Source organism: Diceros bicornis, chromosome 26 (assembly GCF_020826845.1).
Source record: "Diceros bicornis minor isolate mBicDic1 chromosome 26, mDicBic1.mat.cur, whole genome shotgun sequence".
Classification (NCBI taxonomy): domain Eukaryota; kingdom Metazoa; phylum Chordata; class Mammalia; order Perissodactyla; family Rhinocerotidae; genus Diceros; species Diceros bicornis.
This window is the reverse complement of record NC_080765.1, coordinates 19,326,964-19,352,637: the sequence shown is the minus strand read 5'-3', so window position 1 is coordinate 19,352,637 and position 25,674 is coordinate 19,326,964. Positions and strand designations below refer to the sequence as shown.

At 38.9% G+C, this 25,674-nt stretch overlaps 1 protein-coding gene across 3 annotated transcripts in view; it reads left to right on the top strand.

Moving 5' to 3' along the window:
- The window catches only part of LOC131422336 (S-adenosyl-L-methionine-dependent tRNA 4-demethylwyosine synthase TYW1), a 219,699-nt gene that overhangs the window by 5,492 nt on the left and 188,533 nt on the right, over positions 1-25,674 (top strand). Inside the window, exons 4-7 of one of the 3 annotated variants that reach the window (XM_058569483.1) lie at positions 3,866-3,967; positions 5,542-5,736; positions 7,161-7,448; positions 16,184-16,306. In XM_058569483.1, coding sequence (XP_058425466.1) covers positions 3,866-3,967; positions 5,542-5,736; positions 7,161-7,448; positions 16,184-16,306 — 708 coding nt within the window. Of the gene's footprint in view, positions 1-3,865; positions 3,968-5,541; positions 5,748-7,160; positions 7,449-16,183; positions 16,307-25,674 lie in introns of those variants that run through there. The other 2 variants (XM_058569484.1, XM_058569485.1) reach the window with 2 other exon arrangements.

The following is a 25,674-nucleotide window of genomic DNA, read 5'->3' as shown; positions in this document are numbered from 1 at the left end:
CCCTCTCTTAACTACTACCTAACGAGATTTTCACGTATTGAGGTATACGGGGTAGCTATTCTGGTTCGAAACTGATTCGGCTTGGACTAAAGAAACCTGCCTGACTTATGGCCATTAGACATACATGGTACATCTGCTTTCACCATTAAAGTAAAGAATGCACTCTCAAGATAAGAATGGATGCTTCCCTTCCTACAGAGGCCAGGAGGCCAGTATTGGTAACGCCTGTCACCTGTATTAGTACTCCTAAAGATAAGTTCCCTTTCCTGGACGTCAAGGTCATGTTGACTTGCTAATTTGCAACTGAATACCTCTTTGAAACTTTGATGAATATGTATCCTGGGCATGTTTAATGTATGTTCTTTGTTCTAAAAAGGTATAAGACTGTACTGAAAGCTGTGCTTCTCTGGAATGCTTTCTTCCTTTGTGGAAACTGCCTTCCCAGGTTATAATCCACACCCTGGCTCAAGTAAAGGTCACTTTATCTCTATCGTCTATAGAATGGTTATGGTTATTTTGCGTCGACACGTACCTCAAGTTTTTTTATAGTATAACTCCCTGAAAGTGTTATCTGTGCTTGCTGTCTCCAATTTCTCTACTTCTGTTTTTAGAAGGCTTGCATGCCCTGACGTGCTCCCAGTGACTTCCATCTTGCTAATAAATTCTCAGTCTTCGTTTTACTTGACCCATTAGCTGCATTAGCACCCCTTTCTTCTTGAAATAGTTTCTTCATTGAACTTTCGGGAGACATTTTCTAGATAGTCCCTTCTACTTTGCTGAGGCTACTCTTCTCACTGTCATTTGCTGATTTCGCCTCATCTTCTTGACTTCTAGGGTAGGAGTGTCCCAGGGCACAGTCCTTGAGACCATGTCTTTATTTGTGCTCACTTTACTCTCTAAGGGATCTTATTATCTAGAGCTTTAGATTCTATCTACTAGATAGAATTTGACAAGCTTTTTCTGTAAAGGGCCAGATATTTTATTTTATATATATTTTTTAGGTTTTTAGGTTTTGCCAAACATACGGTCTTTGTTGCAATACTCAACTCTGCTGACGTAGAGAGGAAGCAGCCATAGACAATATGTAAATAAATGGGCATGACTGTGTTCCAATAACTTTACTTACAAAAGCAGACGGAGGGCTGGATTTGGCCTGCGGGCCTTAGTTTGCTGACTCGTGTTAGATGATGACGTCTAGGTTTATGTTTCTAATCTGAACTGTTCTCTCAACTCCAGACTATCATATCCAGTTACCTGTCTTAGATCTTCATGTGGATGTCCAGTAGGCATCTCAAAATTAATGTGTTCAAAACTGAACTTCCAGTTTTCTGCCCAAACCTGTTCCACTTGTAATCTTTACCATTTCAGTAAATGACACTTCATCCTTTCACTTGCCTAGTTCAAAATACCTTTGACTTATCTCTTTTTCTTACAACCCACGTCCAATCTGTCAGCAAATCTTGTTTGTTCTACTTTCAAAATAGACCCAGATTCCAGTCACTTCTCACCACCCTCACTGCTACTGCCCTGGTCCAAGCGACCCTTGTGTTTTGTCTAGATTACTGCAGTCATCTCATGTTGGTCTCCTTCATTACGTACTGCTCAGCCCCTCCCCTGACTTCAGTGCACTCTCAACTCAGCAACCACAGTGACTCTGAAAACTTAAGTGAAATCATGTTCCTCTCATCTTAAAACCCAGCAACGACTCCCTCATTCACTACGAGTAAATGCCAGAGTCCTCGAAGTGGCCAAGGGGCTCTCACATCTGGTTCTCCATCCTCTCTCTTACCTCGTGTCTTGGTCCCCACTTCTCCAATCTAATTAACTTCCTTGCCAAGCCTGCTCCCTCCTTTGGGCCTTTTCACTTAACGTTCCCTCTGCTTGGGATAGCTTCATGGCTTGCTCTCTCATTTCCTTCAGGTTTGGCTTAAGTTTTTATCTTTGAGACCTGTTTGAGTGTTTTGTGACACCAAATATTTGTTGTTTTTCCACACCAGTTCTCCAATTCTGACACTGACTCCCCAGAGTTATCCTCAGACTCCACAGGTTTAAGGGCTCAATCCACAAGACTCTCCCTACTTCAGATACCAGTCACAGGTCCCAGGGGCCACCCCTACTTCTGACTGATCAAGCTGTCAGTTGGAGGGTTCTCACAATCCCCTTCTTAGGTTCAGTAATTCCCTAGAATGACTCACAGAACTCAGGAAATTGCTTTGCCTATGTTTACTGGTGTATTATAAAGGATACAGCTCAGAAGCAGACAAATGGAAGATGTGCACAGGGCAAGGTTTGAGTGGAAGGGGTGGCACAGAGCTTCCATGCTCTATCTGGGCATGCTGCCTCCTCAACATATCAGTGTGTTCACCAACCCCCATCATTTAGGGGTTTTATGGAGGTTTCATTACATGGGCATGATTAATTAAATCATTAGCCATGTTTGATTGATCTCAATCTCCAGCCCCTTTCCCCTCCCACAGGGGCAGAGGGTGCTCAAAGTTTTAAACCTAGAATCCAAGGGTTGGTTTTCCTGTGACCAGCCCCAATCCTGAAGCTAAGTGGAGCCCCCTTCTTCCTCAATGAGTCATCTCATTTATGTACCAAAGACAGTAAGTTCCAAGGGTTTTTTTCAATGAGTCATCTCATTTATGTACCAAAGACAGTAAGTTCCAAGGGTTTTAAGCTTTGTGCCAGGAGCTGGGGACAAAGACTGAATGTTTATTCATTTATTTTTATTTTTTTAATTTTTTTTGTGAGGAGATCAGCCCTGTGCTAACATCTGCCAATCCTCCTCTTTCTTTGCTGAGGAAGACTGGCCCTGGGCTAACATCCGTGCCCATCCTCCTCTGAATATTTATTTTTTATTATACACACCTGCCCTGACCCTCCCTATGTGAAATAACAACTCTCCCCATACCTCCAATACTATATTCTTATCCCTTATCCTGATTTATTTTCCTCTTTAGCACTAATCCTCATCTGATAGCCTGTGTATTTTCTCATTTCTATGTTTGTTTTCTCTCTGTCCATCAGAACATAAGCTCCTTGAGGGCAGGAACAATGTGTGTCTTGTTCAGTGTTGTATAATATTGTCCAGAACTGGGTCTGGCATGGTAGATAACCAGTAAAGGAATAGATGCTTGGCAGGCTTAGCTTTAGTCCTGGCAGGTAGGGAGCCAGGTGTTAGACTACTGAGTGAAAAAGAGGAAGGCATTTTCCTGGGGTGCTGACATCTGGCTAGAAGTTTTAGCTTTCCCCAAACATTTTGTTTATTTTGTTTGGAGAAGAGCTGACAGGTGCTTTGGCTAGGGGTAAAGAGTAAATGTTGCGTAGGCTTTGTGTGCACTGCCCCGTATACAAATTGTCTATTGATTGGCTCTCCTCTGCCCTGAAATTCCCTCCCGTTTCTGCTGTAGGGGTTGACTCTCCGTCAGAGCCTCTCGGGGTTCTGTCAGGCATATGAACTCTCCCATAAGCCTTTCTTCTGTCAACTTGTTCTCATTTGCTTTCTATCTTCCAGAAATGTGTGAACATTTCTTATAGTTCCCATTCACTCTTCAGTATTTCTTTTTGTACGTCTGTATGTTTATTTTAATGGGGCAAAGCAGCTGGAATGTCAAAAAGCCAATTTAGATTTAGTCCCATATATGTACCCATAGAGTGAGAACAACACGGTTGAATGATTGATCTCTATAAAGATGCTTGAGAAAATGGTAGAAGTGAGAGTAGTATTTGTGTTTACAATGATAAATGTCAGTCACCGGAATATTTTTTATGATAAATGCCTCATTCGCTTGCCAACAGGGGTAAACGAAGACTGTACTTTGGTTACTTAACTTATTGAAGACTTTATTTTTTTTCCTATTAGGGATTTGCAACAATTCTTGCTGAAGCAGTTAGCTCCCTAGGTCTGCCTGTCGCAATTATTAATCTGAAAGAATATGATCCAGATGATCATCTAGTAGAAGAGGTTGGTAATTGTCTTATTTTTCCTTCAATAAAAACTCTCAAATTTAATTGACCTCTTATGTTCTGGGATAAATAGAATCTTCAGAATAAATTTTTATTTTCTTACTAAGGGATTTCAGTTGGTTGAGTTTTCAGTGTCAATCAGAGGTGTTGAATGTGTGGTACATTGATGTGTAAAGTGGTGTCTTAAGTGGTGTGGGACCTGTCCCTATGGTGTGTTAGGCTCTCTTGGAGTGGGGGTAAGGGTGGGAAAGATTGGGTGGTGTGAAGTTCCTCCTCCTGCCTGCTTCGATTCTCCTAATCAAGGGAGAGTTGTTATTGATGGCAGTGTGCCGAGCATATGAACCGTGTGGAAGCCTACTGAAAGGTCAGGAGCCACTGAGTAGCAGAAGGACTGTGAGTTTTGGAGTTAGAGAAGTCTCTTACTAGCTATGTGACCTCCATGTATGGCTTAGGTCTATGAAGTTTTAATTTCTTCACCTGAAAACTGCAACTGCCTCTCCTCTAGTCATACCCAGGTAGGGAAGTTTGCCTTACAGCAGTGGTTCTCAAAGTGTGCTCCTTGAACCAGCAGTACCGACATCTCCTGGGAACTTGTTAGAAATGCAGATTCTCAAGTCCTAGCCCAGCCCCACTGAATCAAAGTCTGGTCATAGGATTGTATTTTAACAAGTGCTCCAGGTGATTCTGAAGAAGCTAAAGTTGGAGAAGCATTTAGAGCATGGGTCGACAAACTTTTTCTGTAAAGGGCCAGGTAGTAAATATCATCAGCTTTGTGGGCTATGCAGCTACGCAATTCTGCCTTCGAGGCACAAAATAGCCATAGATAATGTGTAAATGAATGAGTGTGGCTGTGTTCCAACAAAACTTTATTTATAGAAATAGGCAGTGAGCTGGGTTGGGTCTATGGGCTGTGGTTTGCCAGCCCCATCTTAGTGGGTAAACTTCTAGCTGTAACTGTCCATTTCTTTCTCCTCCAGGAAAACATTGGAGTGCAAATGAATGAGCTATAAATGTACTCTAAATTATTTGTGAAAAATTACTAGCTTTGATACTTAATTATTAGTAAAGGATTGCTTATAACTTACCTCATGACTTGGAACTGTTATGTTCAAGCAGATGAAATACTGTGGCTAGCAGGACTAAATACGTGTTTTGTTTCTCCATGTAGATGATGGTGCTAAGTGTTAAGTTACTTTATGTTTAAAAAGTTTTATTGCTTTAATTTTTCAGGTAATTTTTAGAGATCTTTCTGTATTTTTCCTGGCTGATTTGGATTTTGTTTGCAGTATGACAAATTGGAGATGATAGGAATTTATAGTCTGAGAAATGGAATGGAGTATATGGTGAAGGGCACCAGGAGGCATGTTGGCAGGAGCAAGGGACTGGGTGTTTTCCTCTGTGCAGGGCGTCCGTGCTGTGTTTCTTTCACTTTTGAAAATGACTAATGTTTCTGAGAGCACCCTTTGTCCTTAGAGATTAGTATGATATGAATGTCAGCATTTTAAAAAAGGATTTTCTTCATTGAGATAACTTATATATTGAATATTCTGAAATAATTATTTTCTTGGTTAGGTTACTAGTAAAAATGTTTGTGCCTTCCTGGTTGCAACATATACTGATGGTCGACCAACTGAGAGTGCAGAGTGGTTCTGCAAATGGTTAGAGGAAGCATCCATCGATTTTCGATTTGGCAAAACTTACCTGAAGGGTATGAGATATGCGGTGTTTGGCCTGGGAAATTCTGCCTATGCGAGCCATTTCAACAAGGTAGGTACAAGGTAGGTATATGTTGAATTACTGGGCTAAATTCTCTTTTAATTAAAAAAATATTTAGACATTTGTGAAATAATCCACAAACTTTGGTATTTAATAATAAACTTCTTGTGTTATTCTTTATAGCTGGGAATTGCTACATGTATATCTCCAAGCTTGGTATATAGTAGGCTTTCAGTAAATTTTTATTGAATCAAATGAATGAATATGCCTCCCATTGTCTAGTGTCTTAGCGGCCTTCACTCATTGCCATCAACTCCAGCCTCTTGTCCCCAAGCAGGACCTTATGGATGGAAAATCACTTATTCTTTGGACTTTCTCAATTGCCTCTTCTGTTATTGAACAACCTTCACTGCCCAAGCTAACACTTAATACAGTTGAACTCATTGTCTTTTAATCATTAATTTCTAATGGGAAATAGAGGAAAAATATTCACTGCCCTTTATGTAATAAAACATTAATTGTTTTGTTTTCCTGGATCTTTTTTTCTAAATGGAATTAATTTTTTAATTTAATTTATAATTAAATTTAATTTTATAAAAATTAATTTAAAACTTTTAAATTAAATTTAATTTTAATTAATTTAATCCTTTTCTTTTGCATTCTGTTCTCTATACTTTAAAAAATAATAATACGGAGCCTCTCAGTTTCTTAGTGGTTCTAGAACGTTACTAGAACTTTTGTGTGTGTCCGTCTCCCCAGTTATGTGCCCAGCCTGGCTCACCTGTCTTCGGCAGAATGTGAGTATAGGTGAAAGTGGAGCTCTTTCTTTAAATTTGTTTTCATTCAATTGTTATATCAAAATATATGTTTCCCCCCATATTTTCAGAGGAATTAGACAAAAAATGATAAAATTCAGATATCTAAATATTTTGTTTAAGGCCTGGCCGCTCAGGAACCCTGATGAGTTTTTGAATTCTTAACTGTGCTTCTTGATAACCACTGTGCCTCAGCTTAACTGCTTCATAATGCAGTAAGATTAATTTTTGACTTTATGAAATCAAGAGTCTTGCCAGATGGGCTCCATTTGTGCTTTGTTGTTAAATGGGCTTTGGCCCCATAGGGTTTGTTACGTTTTGGAACAAATTTATTTTGCTACTGAGTTATTTTATTCTGACTATGATTTAGAATAGTAGTTTTCAAATTCTTTTTTAGGTATTAATACTTAGTTTAATAAAAGAGTTTGTCTGTCCGTTGACTTAAAAAGTCTTATACAGAAAATTGGAATATATAAACTGCAGCTCTTCTGGGTCAAGGCTGGGCCAAAGGCTCGAAGCCCTTTGTGCTGAGCAGTTTCCTCTTCCTCAGCAGCAGTCTGTGACAGGGCCCCAGAGGAACTTTGGGCTTTCGCAGAACGGTCTGTAAACCTCTGATTTAGAGGATTGTGTTTTTAGCTCATCTATCTCTTTTTCTTGCAGGTTGGCAAGAATGTTGATAAGTGGCTCTGGATGCTCGGTGCTCACCGCCTGATGACTCGAGGGGAGGGCGACTGTGATGTGGTTAAAAGCAAACATGGCAGCATTGAAGGCGACTTCAGAGCTTGGAAGACCAAGTTCATCTCGAGGCTACAGGCACTTTCTAAAGGAGAGAAAAAATCCTGTGGTGGCAACTGCAAGAAAGGCAGATGCAAATCTAATCAGCACAGCTCAGAGGAGATGGAGGCAGAGTCTCACACTCAAGACAGATTGCATCAGAGAGACACCGAGGTGTGTAGCCTGTGTGTCCATGTCTTGCTGCTTTCCTCTTGTGTTTGGAGATGCTGACTCTTACTTCTGCCCTGAGAGACTCATTGGCTTCTGCTTAGAAGGGAGATCTGAAATTCGTGTGGTAGTGTTTTAGAGAGAGGACAGCCTCAGGAGTTAAGCCATGTTGTGCTGGATGCTTTCCTATATCTCTTCTTTAATCATTGCGTTGCTAGAGTCGCATAGATTTCTACCACAGTTTGCAGGTTAGGAAACAGAGGCCCTGAGAAGTTAAATATGTCCCAGGCTGAGCTCCTATCCTTTTATCCCCAAACCACATATTCTTCCTGACCTATCTTCTTTAATGACTCCGTTAATGACTCAAACTTGAAGGCTACAGGTCATCCTGGATTCATCTCTTTCATCCCTCACATTCTAACCATTTCTCTTCTTCCTTCTTCAGATACCCCAGTTCCTTTGAAACTCATGTCATCAGGCTGTATCACTGCTGCCATCTTCACAGCTGTTGGCTTTTGGCCACATGGTCACTTACATCATTCAGGAACAACTTTATCTTCTGACTCACTGTCTTTCTCTCTACCCTTGGTCCTGTCATTACTCTTTGTGGCTAGGTCATCCATGTAGATGATTTATCCAGCACCCTGGCCTGCCAGTCTCCTGGCCTTCGAACCTCCAGCAACCATTTTTTTCCCTGACCTTGACCTCTCCCTTCCATGGTCACCTCTGAAATTTCATGTTCCTATGACCCAAACCTTGACCTCTGTCTAGTGCTCCTACTTTGAAATTCTTTCCATCCCGTATCTTTTTCATTGGATAGTGAAAACTGCTTACTTCTCTTCTGTTCTTACCCAGTTTAGATTTTATACTCATTCTTTTATAAACATCTTCAATCGCTCTGCCTTCCACTTCCTTTCTAACTCAATTGGCTAAAACCCAAGCGAGGGTGAAACCTGCTATCTGCCTTATCTGTTGCCTGCTGCTTGCTGTTTGACCACAGATGCGTGACCACCGGCTCAAGCATGCCCTCAGACCTGCCCAACAATCTCCAACATTCTCTCATAAATTTTCTGTCTCACTCTCCAAGATGACTGTTTTGTATTCTTTTTCTCCCTACCCCTTCCTCTAGCTCTCAGAGGAGAACTCTCTTAGTCCCCCAACCCTATCTACAAATCTTCATCATCTTTTCTGTCACAGAAGACCAGGTGTCTGGTTCATGTCAAAAGACCACAATAGGCATACTTTGGAGTCAGGGACTTTGTTCCTTTGTTTATTGCATCTCTCTCTCCTGCATTATTAATCTCTCCCTCTCTACTAGATTGTTCCCATAGATACAAAAACATGATCTGGAATCACCTGTGTTTAAACAAACACAAAAAGCAAATAAAAAATAAATCTTTCCTTTGTTCTATATCTTTCAGCTGCTGTTTCATTTTTCTGTTCTCTTTTCTAGCTAACCTTTTTGCTTACATTTGCTTATCTTCCCTCCAGTTGGCTCCAGATTTTTTAAAACTTTTTCTTAAATTGAAGTAAAATTCACAGGACATAAAATTAACCATTTTAAAGTATACAATCCATTGGTATTTAGCACACTCACAATTTTTTGCAACCACTATCTATGTCCAGTTCCAATAGCTTTTAATTGCCTCAAAAGAAAACCCCTTACCCATTAAGCAGTCACTCTTTATTCCCTTTCCCCCCACCCCTGACAACCTCCAATTTGCTTTCTGTCTCTATGGATTTACTTATTCTGGATATTCTGTATAAATGGAATCATACAATATGTGATCTTTTGTGTCTGGCTTCTGTCATTTAGCATAATGTTTTCGAGGTTCATCCATGTGGTAAGCATGTATCAGTACTTCATTCCTTTTTATGGCTGAATAATATTCCATTGTATAGATAGACCACATTTTGATGATTTATCTATCTACTAATGGACATTTTGATTGTTTCCACCTTTTGGGTATTGTGATTAGTGCTGCTGTGACATTCAGGTACAAGTATTTGTTTGAGCAACTGTTTTCAATTTTTTTTGGTATATACCTGGGAGTAAATTAAATTGCTGGGTTATATGGTAATTCTGTATTTAACTTTTTGAGGAACCATCAAACTGTTTTTCACAGTGGCTGCACCATTTTACATTCCCACTAGCAATGTACAGGGTTCCAATTTCTCCCCATCCTCACCAACACTTCTTATTTTCTGTTTTTTTGATTATAGCCATCCCAGTGAGTGTGGTGTCTTCTTGTGGTTTTGAGTTGCGTTTCCCTCTATTGACTAATGACATTGAGCATCTTTTCATCTGTTTATTGCCATTCGTGTATCTTCTTTGGAGAAATGTCTATTCAAGTCCTTTGCCCATTTTTTTAAATTAGGTTGTTTCTCTTTTTGTTGTTGAGTGGTAAGAGTTGTTTATTATATCCTAGATAGTAGACCCTTCTCAAATATATAATTTGCAAATATTTACCCCCATGTAGGTTTTCTTTTCACTTTCTTGATCGTGTCTTTTGATACACTAAAGTTTTCAATTTCTGTGAAGTCCAACTTACCTATATTTTCTTTTGTTGCTCACGCTATTGGGGTCTTATATGATTCCATTGCCAAATCCGAGGTAAAAATTTACTCCTATGTTTTCTTCTAAGAATTTTATAGTTTTAGCTTCTTATATTTAAGTTTTTGATCCATTTTGAGTTAATTTTTATATATGGTGTGAAGTGTAAGGGTCCAATTTAATTCTTTGGCATGTGTATATCCAGTTGTCTCAGCAGCATTTGTTCGGGAGGGTATTCTTTCTCCATTGAATGAACTTAGCATCCTTGTCAGAAGTCCATTGTCCATAGATGTGAGGGTTTATTTCTGAACTCTCAATTCTATTCCATTGATCTGTATATCTAACCTAATGCCAGTACTACACTGAGGCTTTGTAGTTAAGTTTTGAAGTCAGAAACTGAGTCCTCCAAGTTCGTTCTTCTTTTTCAATATTGTTTTGGCTATTTGGTGTCTCTTGGAATTCAATATGAATTTGAGGATTGGTTTTTCCGTTTCTGCAAAAACATTGTTGAAATTTTGATAGAGATTGCCTTGAATCTATAGATTGCTTTGGGTAGTATTGTCATCTTAGCAATATTAAGTATTTCAATCTATGAACGTGGGAAGTCTTTCCATTTATTTCGGTCATCTTTAATTTCTTTCAGCAATATTTTGGGTTTTCAGTGTACAAGTATTTCACCTCCTTGGTTAAATTTTTTCTTGGGTATTTTATTCCTTTAGATGCTATTGAATTCCACAGTGGTCAGAGAAGATACTTTGGATGATTTTAATCTTTTAAAATTTATTGAGACTTGTTTTGTGGCCTAACGTACCATCTGTCCTGGAGAATGTTCCATGTACGTTTGAGAAAAATGTACATTCTCCTGTTTTTGGGTGGAATGTTCTGTATCTGTCTGTTAGGTCTAATTGTTTTATAGCGTTGTCTCAGCCCTCTATTTCCTTATTGATCTTCTATCCATTGTTCTATCCATTATTGCAAGTGGGGTATTGAAGTTTCCCACTATTATTGTAGAACTGTCTTTTTCTCACTTCAGTTCTGTCAGTTTTTTGCTTCATATGTTTTGGGTTCTGTTACGTGCTTTATGTTTATAATTGTTACGTCTTCTTTTTTTTTTTGTTGTGAGGAAGATCAGCCCTGAGCTAACATCTGTTGCAAATCCTCCTCTTTTTGCTGAGGAAGACTGGCCCTGGGCTAACATCCGTGCCCATCTTCCTCCACTTTATATGGGACGCCGCCACAGCACGGCTTGACAAGTGGTGCGTCGGTGCACACCTGGGATCCGAACCCTGGGCCGTCGTAGTGGACCTCGCGCACTTAACTGCTATGCCACCCGGCTGGCCCCTATATCTTATTGATGGATTAATATATGTCCTTTGTCTACTGTAACAATTTTTGACATATTAGTCTGTTTTATCGGCTGTTGGTATAGCTTTAGCTGTTGCTGTAGCTAGTAGAGCTACAGCTCTCTTTTGGTTACCATTTGCATGGAATATCTTTTTCTGTCTTTTGACTTTCAATCTGTTTGTATCTTTGGATCTAAAGTGAGTGTCTTGTAGACATCATAGAGTTGGGTCCTGTTTTTTTCAATTCATTCTACCTGTCTCTACCTTTTAATTGGAGAGTTTAATCCATTTTCATTTAAAGTAATTACTGATGAGGAAGCACTTCTCTCATTATGCAGTTTATATATGTTACATCTTTTTGTTCCTGAATTTCTCCTCCCTAAATTAATGCCTTCTTTTGAGGTTGATGGATTTCCTTGTGGTGTACCATTTTGATTCTTTTCTCATTTCTGTTTCTGTACATTTTGTAGTTATTTTTTGTACCTGGGGATTGCTGTTAATCTCTTTAATTTATACCACTCTATTTGAATTATTGTTACCTTGACATACAAAAACTCTGCTCCTATTCAGCTCTGTCCCTTCCTCTCTCTGTTGTTCTTGTCACAAATTACAGCTTTATACATTGAGTGCTCATTATAGTTTATTTATAGTTAATTGTTTTGTACATTTGTCTTTTAAATCATATAGGAAAAAAAAGGAGTTACACACCAAAAATACAGTAATATAGGCTTTTATGTTTACTTTTGTAGTTAACCTTTACCCATGTTCTTTATTTCTTTGTATAGCTTTGAGTCACTGTCAAATGTCCTTTTCATTTCTGCCTGGAGGACTCTTTTTAGCATTTCTTGCAGGGCAGGTCTGCTGGTAATGAACTCTTCGGTTTTTGCTTATCTCTGACTGTCTCCATTTCTCCTTCAATTTTGAAGGATCACTTTGCTGGATATGGAATTCTTGCTTGATGGTTTTTTTCTTTCAGTGGTTTAAATATGTCATTCCACTGCCTTCTGGCCTCTAAGGTTCCTGATGAGAAATCAGCTGTTAATCTTATTGAAGCTCCCTTGTATGTGAAGAATGGCTTCTCTCTTGCTGGTTTCAAGATTCTCTCCTTGTTATTGTCTTGAGAGTTTGAATATAGTGTGTCTCAGTTTGGTTCTCTTTGAGTTTATGCTTCTTGAAGTTCGTTGAGCTTCTTGGATGTGTAGATTCACGTCTTTTATCAAATTTGGGAAGTTTTCAGCCATTATTTCTTCAAATACTCTTTTTGCTCTTTCTTTCCTCTCCTTCTGGAACTCCCCTTTTGTGCATGTTGGTATGCTTGAGGATGTCCTCTTAGGATCTGTTCATTTCTCAGGGTGGACAATTTCAACCAGTCTGTCTTCATGTTTGTGGATTCTTTTGCCCGATCAAATCTGCTGTTGAAACCCTCTAGTGAAATTTTTAGTTTAGTTATTATACTTTTCAGCTTAAGAATTTCTTGGTGTTTCCTTTTTGTAATTTCTATCTCTGTGTTAGTATTCTCTATTTGTTGAGATATTGTTCTCCTGGTTTCCTTCAGCACTTTGTTCCTGGTTTCCTTTAGTTCTTTGAGCATGTTTAAGACAGTTGACTTAAGGTCTTTATCTTGTGAGATCAACATCTGTGTTTCCTCAGGGACGGTGTCTGTTAATTTCTCCTGTGAATAGGCCATACCTTTGAGTTTCTTTGCATGCTTCATAATGTTTTGTTGAAAAATGCATGTTTTGAATATTATAATGTGTTAACTCTGGAAATCACATTCTTTCCCCTCTTCAGGGTTTATTTTTGTAGTTTGCTCTGGGTTGTAATTATTTATTTATTTAGTAACCTTTTAAAACTTTTTTTTTGTAAAGACTGTTTCTGTTGTTGTGTGTGGTCTCTGAAGCCTGTTTCTTTAGCTTGTGCCCAGCTAGTGTTTTGACAAATTTCCTTGAATGCCATTTTTAGCTTTCCTTTTTCTTGATTCAGAGTTTTTTACTTGATTCTTGTAAATCATTGACTAATTCCCAGAGTTCTGACAAAGTTGAATCTGTTGGTTTTTGTTTAATTTTTAGGTGTTTCTGTAGGGGGACAGGCCCTTGGAGTTACCTACTGTGCTAGTTTTGCTATCACTCTTAGTTCTTAATATTTTAAAAATTTAAGTTAAAAAAATTTGTTTAAACCAAAAGAAGCACTTGTACATTTTAAACCTCAAATAGTACTTGTAGGTTTATAACTAAAAACTGTACTTCCTTGCCTCATTCTATCTAATTCTTATTTTCCCAAGGCAACCACTTTTAAATCTTTTACCTTTTTTTTTTTTTGGTGAGGAAGACTAGCCCTGAGCTAATATCCAATGCCAATCCTCCTCTTTTTAGTGAGGAAGATTGGCCCTGGGCTAACATCTGTGCCCATCTTCCTCTGCTTTATATGGGATGCCACCACAGCATGGCCTGACAAGCGGTGCCTCGGTGCGCGCCTGGGATCCAAACCTTTGAACCTCGGGCCACCGAGGCGGAGCGCGTGTACTTAACCTCTGTGCCACTGGGCGGGCCCCTCTTTTACCGTTTTTATCAGACATTTACCTCTGTATTCCTAAATAATAGGCCCTTCCTGCTATTTCTTGCTTTTTTTTAAAATTTCAAAACCACACACGCGTGCAGATTGAGAGAGAGAAAGAGAGAGAGACAATATCACTTCCCTTCCTTTCATTTTCTTGTATAGTTGTATCATACTTTCTGGTTAGATGGTTATTCATTGTTTCATTATTGTGACTACATATTCACATTTTTCTGTCTTATATACTATATTATTACATTTTCATTTTTATATATTTATTTCTTCTAAGATAATTACTACATCTGCATTGATTTCTCTATATCACTGATTCATTCCAAAACTCGAACAGAACTGAAAATTGTTTTTCAGTGTTTTGTAGCTTTTATTGATTTCTTGGAGGCTTCTTGTGAGTCCTCTTCTTCTGCTCCACATTGACGTGGCTGCTCTCCAAGCCTTGATGCAGCTGAAATCCTGTGTCTTCAATCCACTGTGATGCACAGCCTTCCTTTCGCTAGCTTCCTGGGTTGGATTCCCTGATTCCAGAATCTCATATCTTCTTATTTCTTGTTTGACTCTTGTGTTTTGGAGCACATTCTCCAGTAGCTCTTTGAGAAAGAGTGTTTTGGAAATAAATTTTCAGACTTTTCATATCTGCATGTTTTTATCCTTCCTTCACAGTTTATTGATGCTTTGGCTGAGTACAAAATTCTAGATTGGAGTAGTTTTCTTTCAGAAAATTGAACACATTGATCCATTGTCTTCTAGTTAAAGTGTTGCTTTTGGGAATCCTAGTCTAATTTGGTTCTGAATTTTTATTGTATAATCCTCCTCCACCCCTCCCAGAAACCTTAGAACTTCCAAATAAAATCCCTCTAGCCATCTGTCCTTTGCTCAGTTCTTCCTCCCAAATTCTCTGCCTGTCTTTCTTGCTTTCTCCTCTTCCATTGAATGTTTATTTCTAGTTTACCTTTATACCAAGATTGCAACCTTGTGGGTTCCCAGCTTTGACTCTGGTCTTTTGTTTTAGGCTTTCCTACTAGTATCATTTCCTTGACTTTACCTGCTCTTACTTTGTCCTGTCTAGCTGTCAAAATGGGTTCTCCAGAGTTCAGCAGATACTCTCAGCTCCATTTCTGACTTACCTCCTAGGATTTCCTTTTCAGTTCATAGTTGTCCTCTTTGGATTCCTTACATTTTTGCCAACTCAGTGATACATTTAAAATTATGGTTTTAAAATATTATATTATTCACTTTTAGTTATTTTCTACAGGAGAGTTGTTCAATGTAATCCACCCTACAGCTGGGAGCAGAAGTCCCAGTTACTCTCAGCCACTCCAGTTTGGCTCTCTATCCCACTGAGGCTGCTCATTTCTAGGTCCAAGGGACTTCATGTTGTCAAGCCCCGTGGATATCTCTGTCTTCATATTACTTGACCTCTCAGCAGCATTTGATATTGCCGACTCCTTTGAGTAACTCTCTTGTCTTGACTTTCATGACATCATTCTCATGGTTTTCTTCCTTTTTTGCTTGGATCTTCTTCCTTTCTCTAACCTCTACACGTTGGAGTGATTCAAGGCTTGGTGCTTGGTTCTTTTCTTTGTTGATACTTTCTTCCTGGATGATCTTATCTAGTTTCATGGCTTTAAATACTGTCTATATGCCAGTTATTCCAGGTTTGTATTTCCAGCTCAGTGGTCTACCCTGAATTTTGTTCTCATATATGCAACTGTCTCTTTAAAATCTCTACTTGGGTGTCTAAGGCATTTCATACTTCACAAATTCAAAATGGAGCTCCTCATTTCCCCTCTCTAAGTCTGTTTCTCCCCAGGTCTTTCTCATCTTAGTAAATGCCACCACCATCTCAGTTACTTAAAAAAGAAATCTAAGAGTGCTGCTTGATTCCTTCTTTTTCCTCATTCCTGCATTTACTTCCTCATTCCTGCATTTACTTCCTCACTTAAGTCTGGTTCATTCTTTGTCTAAAACAGAGGTCAGGAAACTTTTTCTCTACAGGGCCAGCTAGTAAATATTTTCAGCTATTTTGTGGGCCATATGGTTTCTGTTTCAGCTGTCAGTTCTGCCACGTATCAAGAAAGTAGCCATAGATAATGTGCAAATGATGGTCTCCCTTAGATTTGGCTTGAAGCTGGCTGGATTTGGCCTGTGGGCCGTGGTTTGCTGACCTCTAGCCTAGAATATCTCAAATCCCTCCAGTAAACTCATAATTTGGGAGGGAGTATTAGGTGGTTTACTATTTTGGACAATGTATTTCTGAAGCATTGATGTTCCAGGAGGAGGAGCCCCTTGAGAGCACCAGTGAGGAAGAGTCTGATACTGAGGACCATCAGAGTCTAAATTCTGTCATTGATGTTGAGGACCTCGGCAAAATTATGAATCATGTGAAGAAAGAAAAGGTACTGTGATTTTGGGAAATAGTGAACTTGGATCCTACAGTTGGTTAACATCTAGAATTCTGTATTGGTGTGTAATCCATCTGACCTCATAATTAGATAGTTTTGTTTCTTTGCCTCCTGTCTTGAGAGTTTTATATCTTTTTGCAATTTTTACATGAGCTTTGTGAAAATCTTCCCTCTCAGCCCTGTGAAAATGAGCTCATGGTAGGATAGGCACAAGATTTTAGGACAAGAACTGAGGAAAGGGTAGATGGTTAGAGGGACTTCATGCAGTGTTGTGGCTGAAGATGGCAGCATGAACATCATGATAAGATTGGCTAGTGTTGAGGTTCCAGTTGGAACTCTCATATAAAGTTGCTTCCCTGTCGTACAGACTGAGTGGTGTTGGGCTTAGGGATCGCAGCTTGGTCTATAGGTGTTGAGGTCAGTGTGGGTGTGTAACCTAGTGAAAAGGGGCTTGTTCTGCTCTCCGCAATCCAGTGCCAGTCAATTGCAAACAAGCTGGTGGTTGAGAAAGGAAAGTTTATATGATTAGCTAGCATAATCAGAAGATGGTAGACTAGTGTCCTAAAGAACCATATTAAAGTCATAGAGAATCTTGAGGCAGTTATATAGGGGAAATGGGCAGGGAAGGAGGGGGTTTGGGGTGTTCATCATCTGGTGTGACGAACTTCAAGGTGCCTCATTATCTTTTTCTTCTGTCATTTGTGATGGGTACCAACGCAGAGTTTTTCTTTCTGGAGGTCATCATGTTCCTGGGGAACTCAGAGAAGAAAGTTATCATCTTATCACAGCTGGGAGATATATGTAAGCAAGAGTCATAGAACTAGCAGATCACGTATTTTGCAAAAGTGAGAGGTACTTAATCATCTAGGCTATGTGCAGGCTAGAGTGCATTCTCAGAGACTAATGAGTCAGGGTCATAGTTACAATATTGCTTCCTTTCTCTAAGGTGGCTTCCCTCATGCAAACTTAAGATCTAGCTGTTACAGGTGGAGGCGCTGGGAATATAGGAAATGTTAGTCTGGGTTGTCATTGTCTTACTGACTAGATGAATGTGAGAATGTACAGTGCAGTAGAATTTTATGCAGATTTCAATGATCTAAAATTGAAATACTATATACCATAATATAAAAATATAATATATAGTCTTAACTTATGTGTGAGTTTTGGGAAATGAGAATATCCTAAACTAAAAATGTATCAATTGCATACAGTCTTAGAAACGAAAGAAGTAAAACTATGGAAAAATCCAGGAAAATCAATGATAAAATTAACAGAAACTCAAATGAAAGAATTCAGTAAGGTAGCAGGATATAATAAGATTAAAAGTCAATAGCCTTTATATTTCCGAACAATAACCAGTTAGAAGCTGTAGTAGAAGAGAAGACGCTATTTACAACAGCCACATAAGAGATAAATAAGTACATAGGAATAAATTTAAAAAGAAATATCCTAAATCTATGTGAGGAGAACTTTAAAACATTCCTGAAAGATATAAAAGTGCCTTGAACAAATGGAAAGACACCTCTGTTTTTTAGATATGGTGACTCACTATTGTAAAGATGTCAGTGATTTTACGTTTAATACATAAATTTGATGCAGTCCCATTAAAAATTCCAGTAATATTTTTCTTTTTCTGGAGCTACACTGGTTGATTCATGTGGAAAAATAAACGTGCAAGAACAGTTAGGAAAACTTTGGCAAAAGTAATAATGAGAAAGACTAGCCCCAACTGTGGTACTAGTTCCTGCTTGGTGCAGCAGAATAAAATTTCAGGAATAGACCCAAGAATATATGGGAATTTCATCTATGGTAAAGGTGGCATCTCTTTCCCCAGGGGGGAAATATACTTTTTTTTTTTTTTTTTAATGCTGAGGAAGATTCGCTCTGAGCTAACATCTGTTGCCAGTCTTCCTTTTTTCGTATGTGAGCTGCCACCACAGCATGGCCACTGACAGACAAGCAGTGTAGGTCTGTGCCTGGGAATTGAACCCAGGCTGCTGAAGTGGAGTGCACCGAGCTTAACCACTAAGCCACGGGGGCTGGCCCAGGAAAATATACTTTTAAGATAAGTGATGTCGACAACTGGCTAGCTACTTATGGAAAGATAAAATTGGCTCCGTACCTCATACATACATGAGAATAAACTTCAACTGGGTCAGAGATCTAAATGTTGAAAAAACATATAAATATAATAGAGTTAGATGCATTATTTTATAACTTGGAGAAAGGTTGTCTATATGATTCAAAATCTAAAAGCAATAAAAGATTAAATTTATCAGTGATTTTTTAAAAAAGATTTACATGGCTGTAAGCAAAATCAAAAGACAAATGATAAAGTGAGGAAAAATATGTGCCCCTTATATCATAAAGAAGGGGTTAATTTTTCTACTCTTGAAAGAAAAAAAAAAGACCTAAACCCTAAAAGGAAAAATGGGCAAAACTTGAATAGGTGAGTCTCAGAAAAAGCAGTACAAATAGATTTTAAACATATGGAAAAGCACTCAAATTCACTTATAATAAAAGATATGCAAATTAAAAACTACACCAACATACATTTCTCACCTATCTAAACAGCAAAAATTCAAAAATTAGACAGCACACACAATTGGTGAGACTCTGGGGAAACAGGCACTCACACCTTGCTGATGGGAGTCCAGAATGGTATAACTCCTATGGAGGGGTTTTGGCAGTGGTGACCAAAATCACATGCGTTTACCCATGATCCAGCAGGCCCCCTTATGTGAATTTGCCTTGAAGATACATTGTTACAAATACAAAACAGCATCTGTCCAAGGTTATGCCTTGCAGCATATATAGCAAACAACTGTTGGATACTGGTTGAAAAAAGCACATGTCCACATAATGTAATATTGTTGTGCAACTGTGAAAAGTAAGGTGGATCCATTTGCATTAATATGATTTCCAGGTGGTGTTGGATTTGATTTGGAGGCTGATATGAACTTAAGATTAAAAAATATATAGATTTATTGTCATGTCGTATTTGCAAATTTATAATTTAAGTGTGTGTGTATAAACTGTTTTGTAGCTGTGTTCAGGGAAAGGACCTTTCATCTTCTGACAACAACTAATACCCGGTTCAGTTCAAATGACCTGCAGTTCAATTCACTTCTGACACTACCTGGAGTTAGCATCACCCTCCACAGGTTTAGGGCATATTCCTGCCCAAGACTACCCCTGCTTCAGGTGGCAGCTGTAAGTCTTGGGGCCACCTGCACTTCTGATCAACTAGTTATAAATATGGGAGTTCTCAGGACCCCCTCAAGTTTGATAATTTGCTAGAATGACACAGAACTCACTGAAAGCACCATATGTATGATTACAGTTTTATTATAAAGGATACAAATTTGAAACAACCAAATGGAAAGGAGGCATAGAGCTAGGTCTGGGATTGGAGGGCTAGGGAAGAGACCCAGAGGTTTTGTGCCCTCTCCATGTGGAATCTGAACACATTACCTTCCCACCACATCAATGTGTTCACCACCTCTGAAGATCTACTAAGCTTTAGCATCCACAGTTTTTATTGAGGCTTCATTATGTTGGCGTGATTGATTAGATCATTGGCCATGTGATTGAACTCCATCTCCAGCTAACCTCCCTTCCGCTCTCACCTCCCTGGAGACCCAGCTGGCCCAGAGTTGCATTATGTGGTTGATCTTTCTGGTGACAAGCCCCCATCCTGAAGCTACCTGGAGGCCCCTATGTGTCACCTCATTAGCATAACAAAGACATTTCTATCACTTAGGAAATGCTGAGGTTTTTGAAGCTCTGTGCCAGGAACTGGGGACAAAGACTAGATATATTTTTTTATTATGCCATAGACATAGAAACAAATGTAGTAAGCACTCAGATCTTGTTTTCTGCATATCATTCCCCACTAAAAGGAACATCGGCTCCTTGGAAAAATGGTTAATTCCATGGTTCAGGAAGGGAGAGTGACAGATGGACCTGGAACATCTTGTTGAGCAAGTAGGTCCTCAGTGACTGATGGAGACAGGTTAGAAGGATATAAGAACAAGTTTGAAGGTTTCCCACAGGCCAAATTTGGGACAATTTGAGCATCAAAAATGAACATAATGATTATATAATGAACATAATGGATCGTATTACATTGAATTAAAAAAAAATCAATCTTTGTGCTATTCAAATAAAGGAGAGGCACAGGAGAAAATCTTTTTTTTTTTTTTTTTTTTGTGAGGAAGATCAGCACTGAGCTAACATCTGATGCTAATCCTCCTCTTTTTGCTGAGGAAGATTGGCCCTGGGCTAATATCCGTGCCCATCTTCCTCCACTTTATATGGGACGCCGCCACAGCATGGCTCTACAAGCAGTGTGTCGGTGCGCGCCTGGGATCTGAACCAGTGAACCCCGGGCCGCCGCAGCGGAGCGTGCGCATTTAACTGCTTGCACCACCAGGGCGGCCCCAGGAGAAAGTCTTTATGGAAGGTTTCCAGATAATAAGTATAGAAGGCATGATAAAATTAGAAAGTCCCCTGTTTTCCATCCCCCGTGTCATAATTGATTTAAGCAAGGGTTGGGTGAAATGTCTTTGGGGAACAGATAACTCTATAGTCGCACAATATCATCCCAGAATCTAGACCATTTAGACATGCCAAGAATAAATAAATCAGTGGAAAAAAAATACCCCACAGATTATTTACTAATTACAAAGGGAAAAATGTACCTTTACAAATGGAGTGATTAGGTGATTTCCACCTGTACCAAACAATCAAATTTAGCATCATCATCTGTATTAAACCTTGACCTTATGTGCCTCCTGATCACATAAGCACATATAGCAGATGTATATAACATCATCTATGTAGTTTTTTGTCAAAAATTTTTAACCTGAATCTAATCATAGTGAAGGGAAACAATCAGACAAATCCAGAACGTAGGACAGTCTGTGAGACAACTGGCCAGGCTCTTTAAAAGGTCAATGTCATAAACAATAACAACAATAAAACATGGGGTGAGGACTGTTCTAAGATTAAAAAAGACTAATGAAACATTACCAAACTCATTGTATAAACTGTGATCTTGAATCTAAGAGAAAAGGCCATTGTCTGGACCTTGGAGGATATTTGAAATGGATTTTTATTTAGATAATATTGGATTTTTGTTAATTTTCTTCATTATAATAATGGTATTGTAGGGGAGGAAGATAATTCCTCTACCCTCTAGGTCCTTCTGGCTGGTCTAAGAATTAAATTGACATGAGACAGAATAACAGGAGAAAATCAAACAAAGCTTTATGATATACATGGCAGAAACCCAGGAAAGCTGAATAATTTGTCACAATGGCCAAAGCTGCTGCCTTAAATCTCATCTTCAGCTAAAGATGAAGGAGGATGTTGGGGGTAGTGGTTTGGGGCTTCAAAGGGGAGGAAGGCAGTTCACATGGAAGTGGGAAAGCAAATGTTTGGTAGGCAGAACTTTGATAAGAATGGGCTTAGCAAGGATCTTCACAGTCTACCCATACCCAGAGTTATCTATGGTGATGGCCTGTCCTGGTGACAGGCCTTCTATATTAAATTCTTTCAGGCAGTTAGCAGGGGAGGTCAAAGTTTTTTTCAGAGTCTTTTGTCCTTAACCAAAGAGTTACATTTTGGGGTGGTCAATTCTGACCCCCCACAGTATTGTAGTTTTATAGGATCATGTGCTTTTTTAGGAGATGAATTCTGCAGTATTTTAAGAGTGAAGTGTCATGCTCTTGGCAACATACTTTCAAATTGTTCAGCAAAATTTTATTTATGTACATACACACGTATATTTTATAAATATCTGTGTACATGGATGGATGTGTAGATAATAATCAAGCAAAAGGGGTGAATCTAGGTGAAGGGAATATGGGTCTTCATTGCACCTTTCAACTTTTCTGTGAGTTTGAAATAAAAAGTATGGGGGAACTACTTTCCATGGCCCCAAAACAAAACAAAAAAGACTAGTATCAACTGAATTACAAACTGTGATATTGCCATGTGAGACTATCTCCCGTTTTTTTTTTTTTTGGTGAGGAATATTGTCCCTGAGCTAACATCTGTGACAGTCTTCCTCTATTTTGTATGTGGGATGACACCACAGCATGGCTTGATGAATGGTACTATAGGTCTGCTCCTGGGATCCAAACCTGTGAACTCTGGGCCACTGAAGTGGAGTGCGTGAACTTAACCACTACACCACTGGGCTGGCCCCAAATATCTCCCATTTTTTGATAGGCCTAGTTGGTGACTGACTAATTTTGAATTATATGAGGTCTTCAGAACTTACGCCTTGCATAAAATGTGAGGACCCTCTAATTTTACTTTGGGTGGCCCCATATTATAACAAATGGTAATTTAAGGAAACAAATTTAACATTAATTTTGCCTAGTTAAAAATTTTTTCACTATAAATTAACATACTTGTAACAATGAAAATTTAGAAAATAGAGAAAGAGCAAAAACTATTTCCCCAGAAAAATCGCTATTAGTATTTGGAATTTAGAATATTTATTTAAATTTTGTTTCACCTAAATTTCTATTTTATTATAAAAATGTTTGTCGTACTCTCAGATAGTCTTTATAACCTTGTTTAAAAATCTTAAAGAAAAATCTTTTAAAAGTAATAAATACTGGAATAGCCTGTGTTACAACAAAGATTACTTTTGGAAAGTTATAAAAGCTGCTTTATTTTGAGTTTAATGTCCTTTTCAACCTGCACAAGAGGGAGAACCCTTCCCCTCTAGGGATGAAAACTCTGGCCGACTGTATGACTTTTCTTGTCATTTTTGTTAATAAAGTGTTATATGTACTTTAAGACACAAAGTCTTATTTAGGCAGTAGAATGTCCAGTCCTATGTAATCCTAAGTAATACCAAATAAACTGAGTCAAAGTTTCCAATTTAATTCAAAGGTGAATCTTCTCCCCTCTTTATTGTCTACTTTCTGATCTATTTGCTAGCTGCTACTTTGGATCTGCTTAGGGTTTGGGGAGTGATGGGGGAGGCAGGAGAGGTAGAAGTAGGAAAGTTCTTCCTTGGCACCATCATGAGATGACTTTGTGCTCTCTCTCCTCATCAGGTGTTTAAAATTGACTCTTCCTGGCAGAATTTTCATTGTTTCTTTGGAGACATTGTCCAAGGCTGTCTTCCAGCCTGGTCTCTTGTACTGAGCAAGTGTACTCTGAGAAATGTGCTTCTAATGATCACTTACTCATTCCTCTGAGCCCTGTACCTCTGGCTTCCTTTCTTTTGAGGTCTGTCATCTGTTCTCCTTGATAGTTGCCCAGTTGGTCAGGATCTAACACCTCCCCCTCCCTCACCCCACTCCCAAGGGAACCCTCCTGAGTTCTTTATTCTGGGAGGACAGGCCAGTTCCTACCCAGCAGCAGTGCTCACTTGCTAAAGCAACTAGTCGGTCCTTTTGCTCTCTGGATTTCCTGGGCAGGAGTCCTTAACCAATCTGTGATGCTCTCTGCATGCAGGGGATACATAGTAGCTTCTTGGAGGGGCCTCCTCGCTACTGCTTTCCTGGGGCTTGAGGTGAGAGACAGGCACCCACCCCCACAGCTTCTCTCCATTGAGGCAGAGGAGGGAACTCAAAATACCCTGTACCAACATTCTCCAAAGAAATCTTCAAAAATCACCTTTGGTTATCTTCAAACTTTCTACCCTTTCATATCCTTGACATGAGGGAGGCATTTTTAAAGTTGTTAAACTGGTTCTCAGATATTTCCTTTGAAAATTTATGACTTGATCTGACTCTCTCTTGGGAATTTCATTTAATACCCTGTTTACATATGTTTAAAAAATTCAAAGAATACAGTTCCCTCTTCCTGTTCTTCCTAGATCTACTTTTCACAGGTAACCACATTTTACAGTTTGGCATTATTCTTCCAGGTATTTTACTGCCTTTATAAACACACCTGCATGTTGGTGTGAACTGTAAGTCTACAGACTGCTTTTCTTCATGTACCGTGACAGCTTTCTAGTCCTGTCATGTAGATCTACCCAATTCATTTTAATGTTTGCATAGTAGTCCATAATTATTTAACTCTTGTTGATTTACATTTAGGTGTTTTCTAATTTCTATAATGAACACTCTTGTTCTTATATTTTTTGTGGCTGGTATAAATTTATCTCAAGAATAAATTCATAAAATTGAAATTTCTGGATCAAACGGAATTTTATAGTTTTGATAGATGTTTCCAAATTGCCCTGTAAAAAGTTGAACGTTTTTATTTCTTCTTACATACAGGAGAGAGATGAGACTGCCTATTTCTCTATACCCTTGCTACCCTCCAGGTGTTATCAGTCTTTTAAATCTTGCTAACCTGAAAGGTGAAAAATAATAACCTGATTTTAATTTGCATTTCTTTAATTTTGAGTGAAATCGAATGTGTTTTTTTCCTGTGAACATTTCTTTCTGTCTACCTGGAGTTAGACAAACGTCTCTGCCCTCCCGGGCACAGTCCCAAGACTGCTTTCACTTCTGACACCAACTGCAGGTTTGGGGGGGGCTCCTAAAAACCACTCTCAGCCTTGATAATTTTCTAGAAAGACTCACAGAACTTACTGAAAGCTGTTATTTTCACATTTGCAGTTCGTTACTGGGAAAGGGTACAGAAAATCAGCCAAAGGAAGAGATGCATAGAGCAGTGTCTGGGAAGCATTCATTCGATGTCCTCAGGACGTTTTACGCTCCTAGCATCCATGTGTGACAGTACACATGGAGTATTGCCAACCTGGGAGGCCCACTTGAGCTTCGATGTCCGGAGTTTTTACTGGGGCGTCATTATGTAGGCGTGATTGATTGATTGATTGCCCATGTGGTTGAACTCAGTCTCTAGTACACCCCACCTCCCCACTTTGGCGTGAGTCGCCTCATTAGCGTAAACTGTCAAGTGTGATCTGAGGGGTCCACCATGAATAGCAGAGATACTCCTATGACTTAGGAAATTCCAAGTGTTTAGAAGTTACTTTCCAGGAACTGGGGACAAAGGCCAGACTTCTCTTTGGACAAGGCCAAATTCTTCACTACACACTGTCATGTATCCATTTTTATATTGGGCTGTTTGGCTTCTTTTGTAGAGCTCATAACCAAAATATACTCTTGAGTGTAAAACTAAACTATAATATCCAAAATTATTTTCTGAATTTAAAATTACTCTCTTTCCTGTTGTTGCAGCATTTTGTTAGTTATTTCCTAATACTTCCATGTGTTGGCGTTGTCTCTGTCATTTTTAGTAGCTTTTGTATTTTAGAAGCCCTGTCATATTAAGAATGACAATGTGTGGGAATGTAGGTTCAGGGCCTGGCCCAGCCACTTTGTAACTTGGTGATCTAAGGGCACAGCTTAACCTTC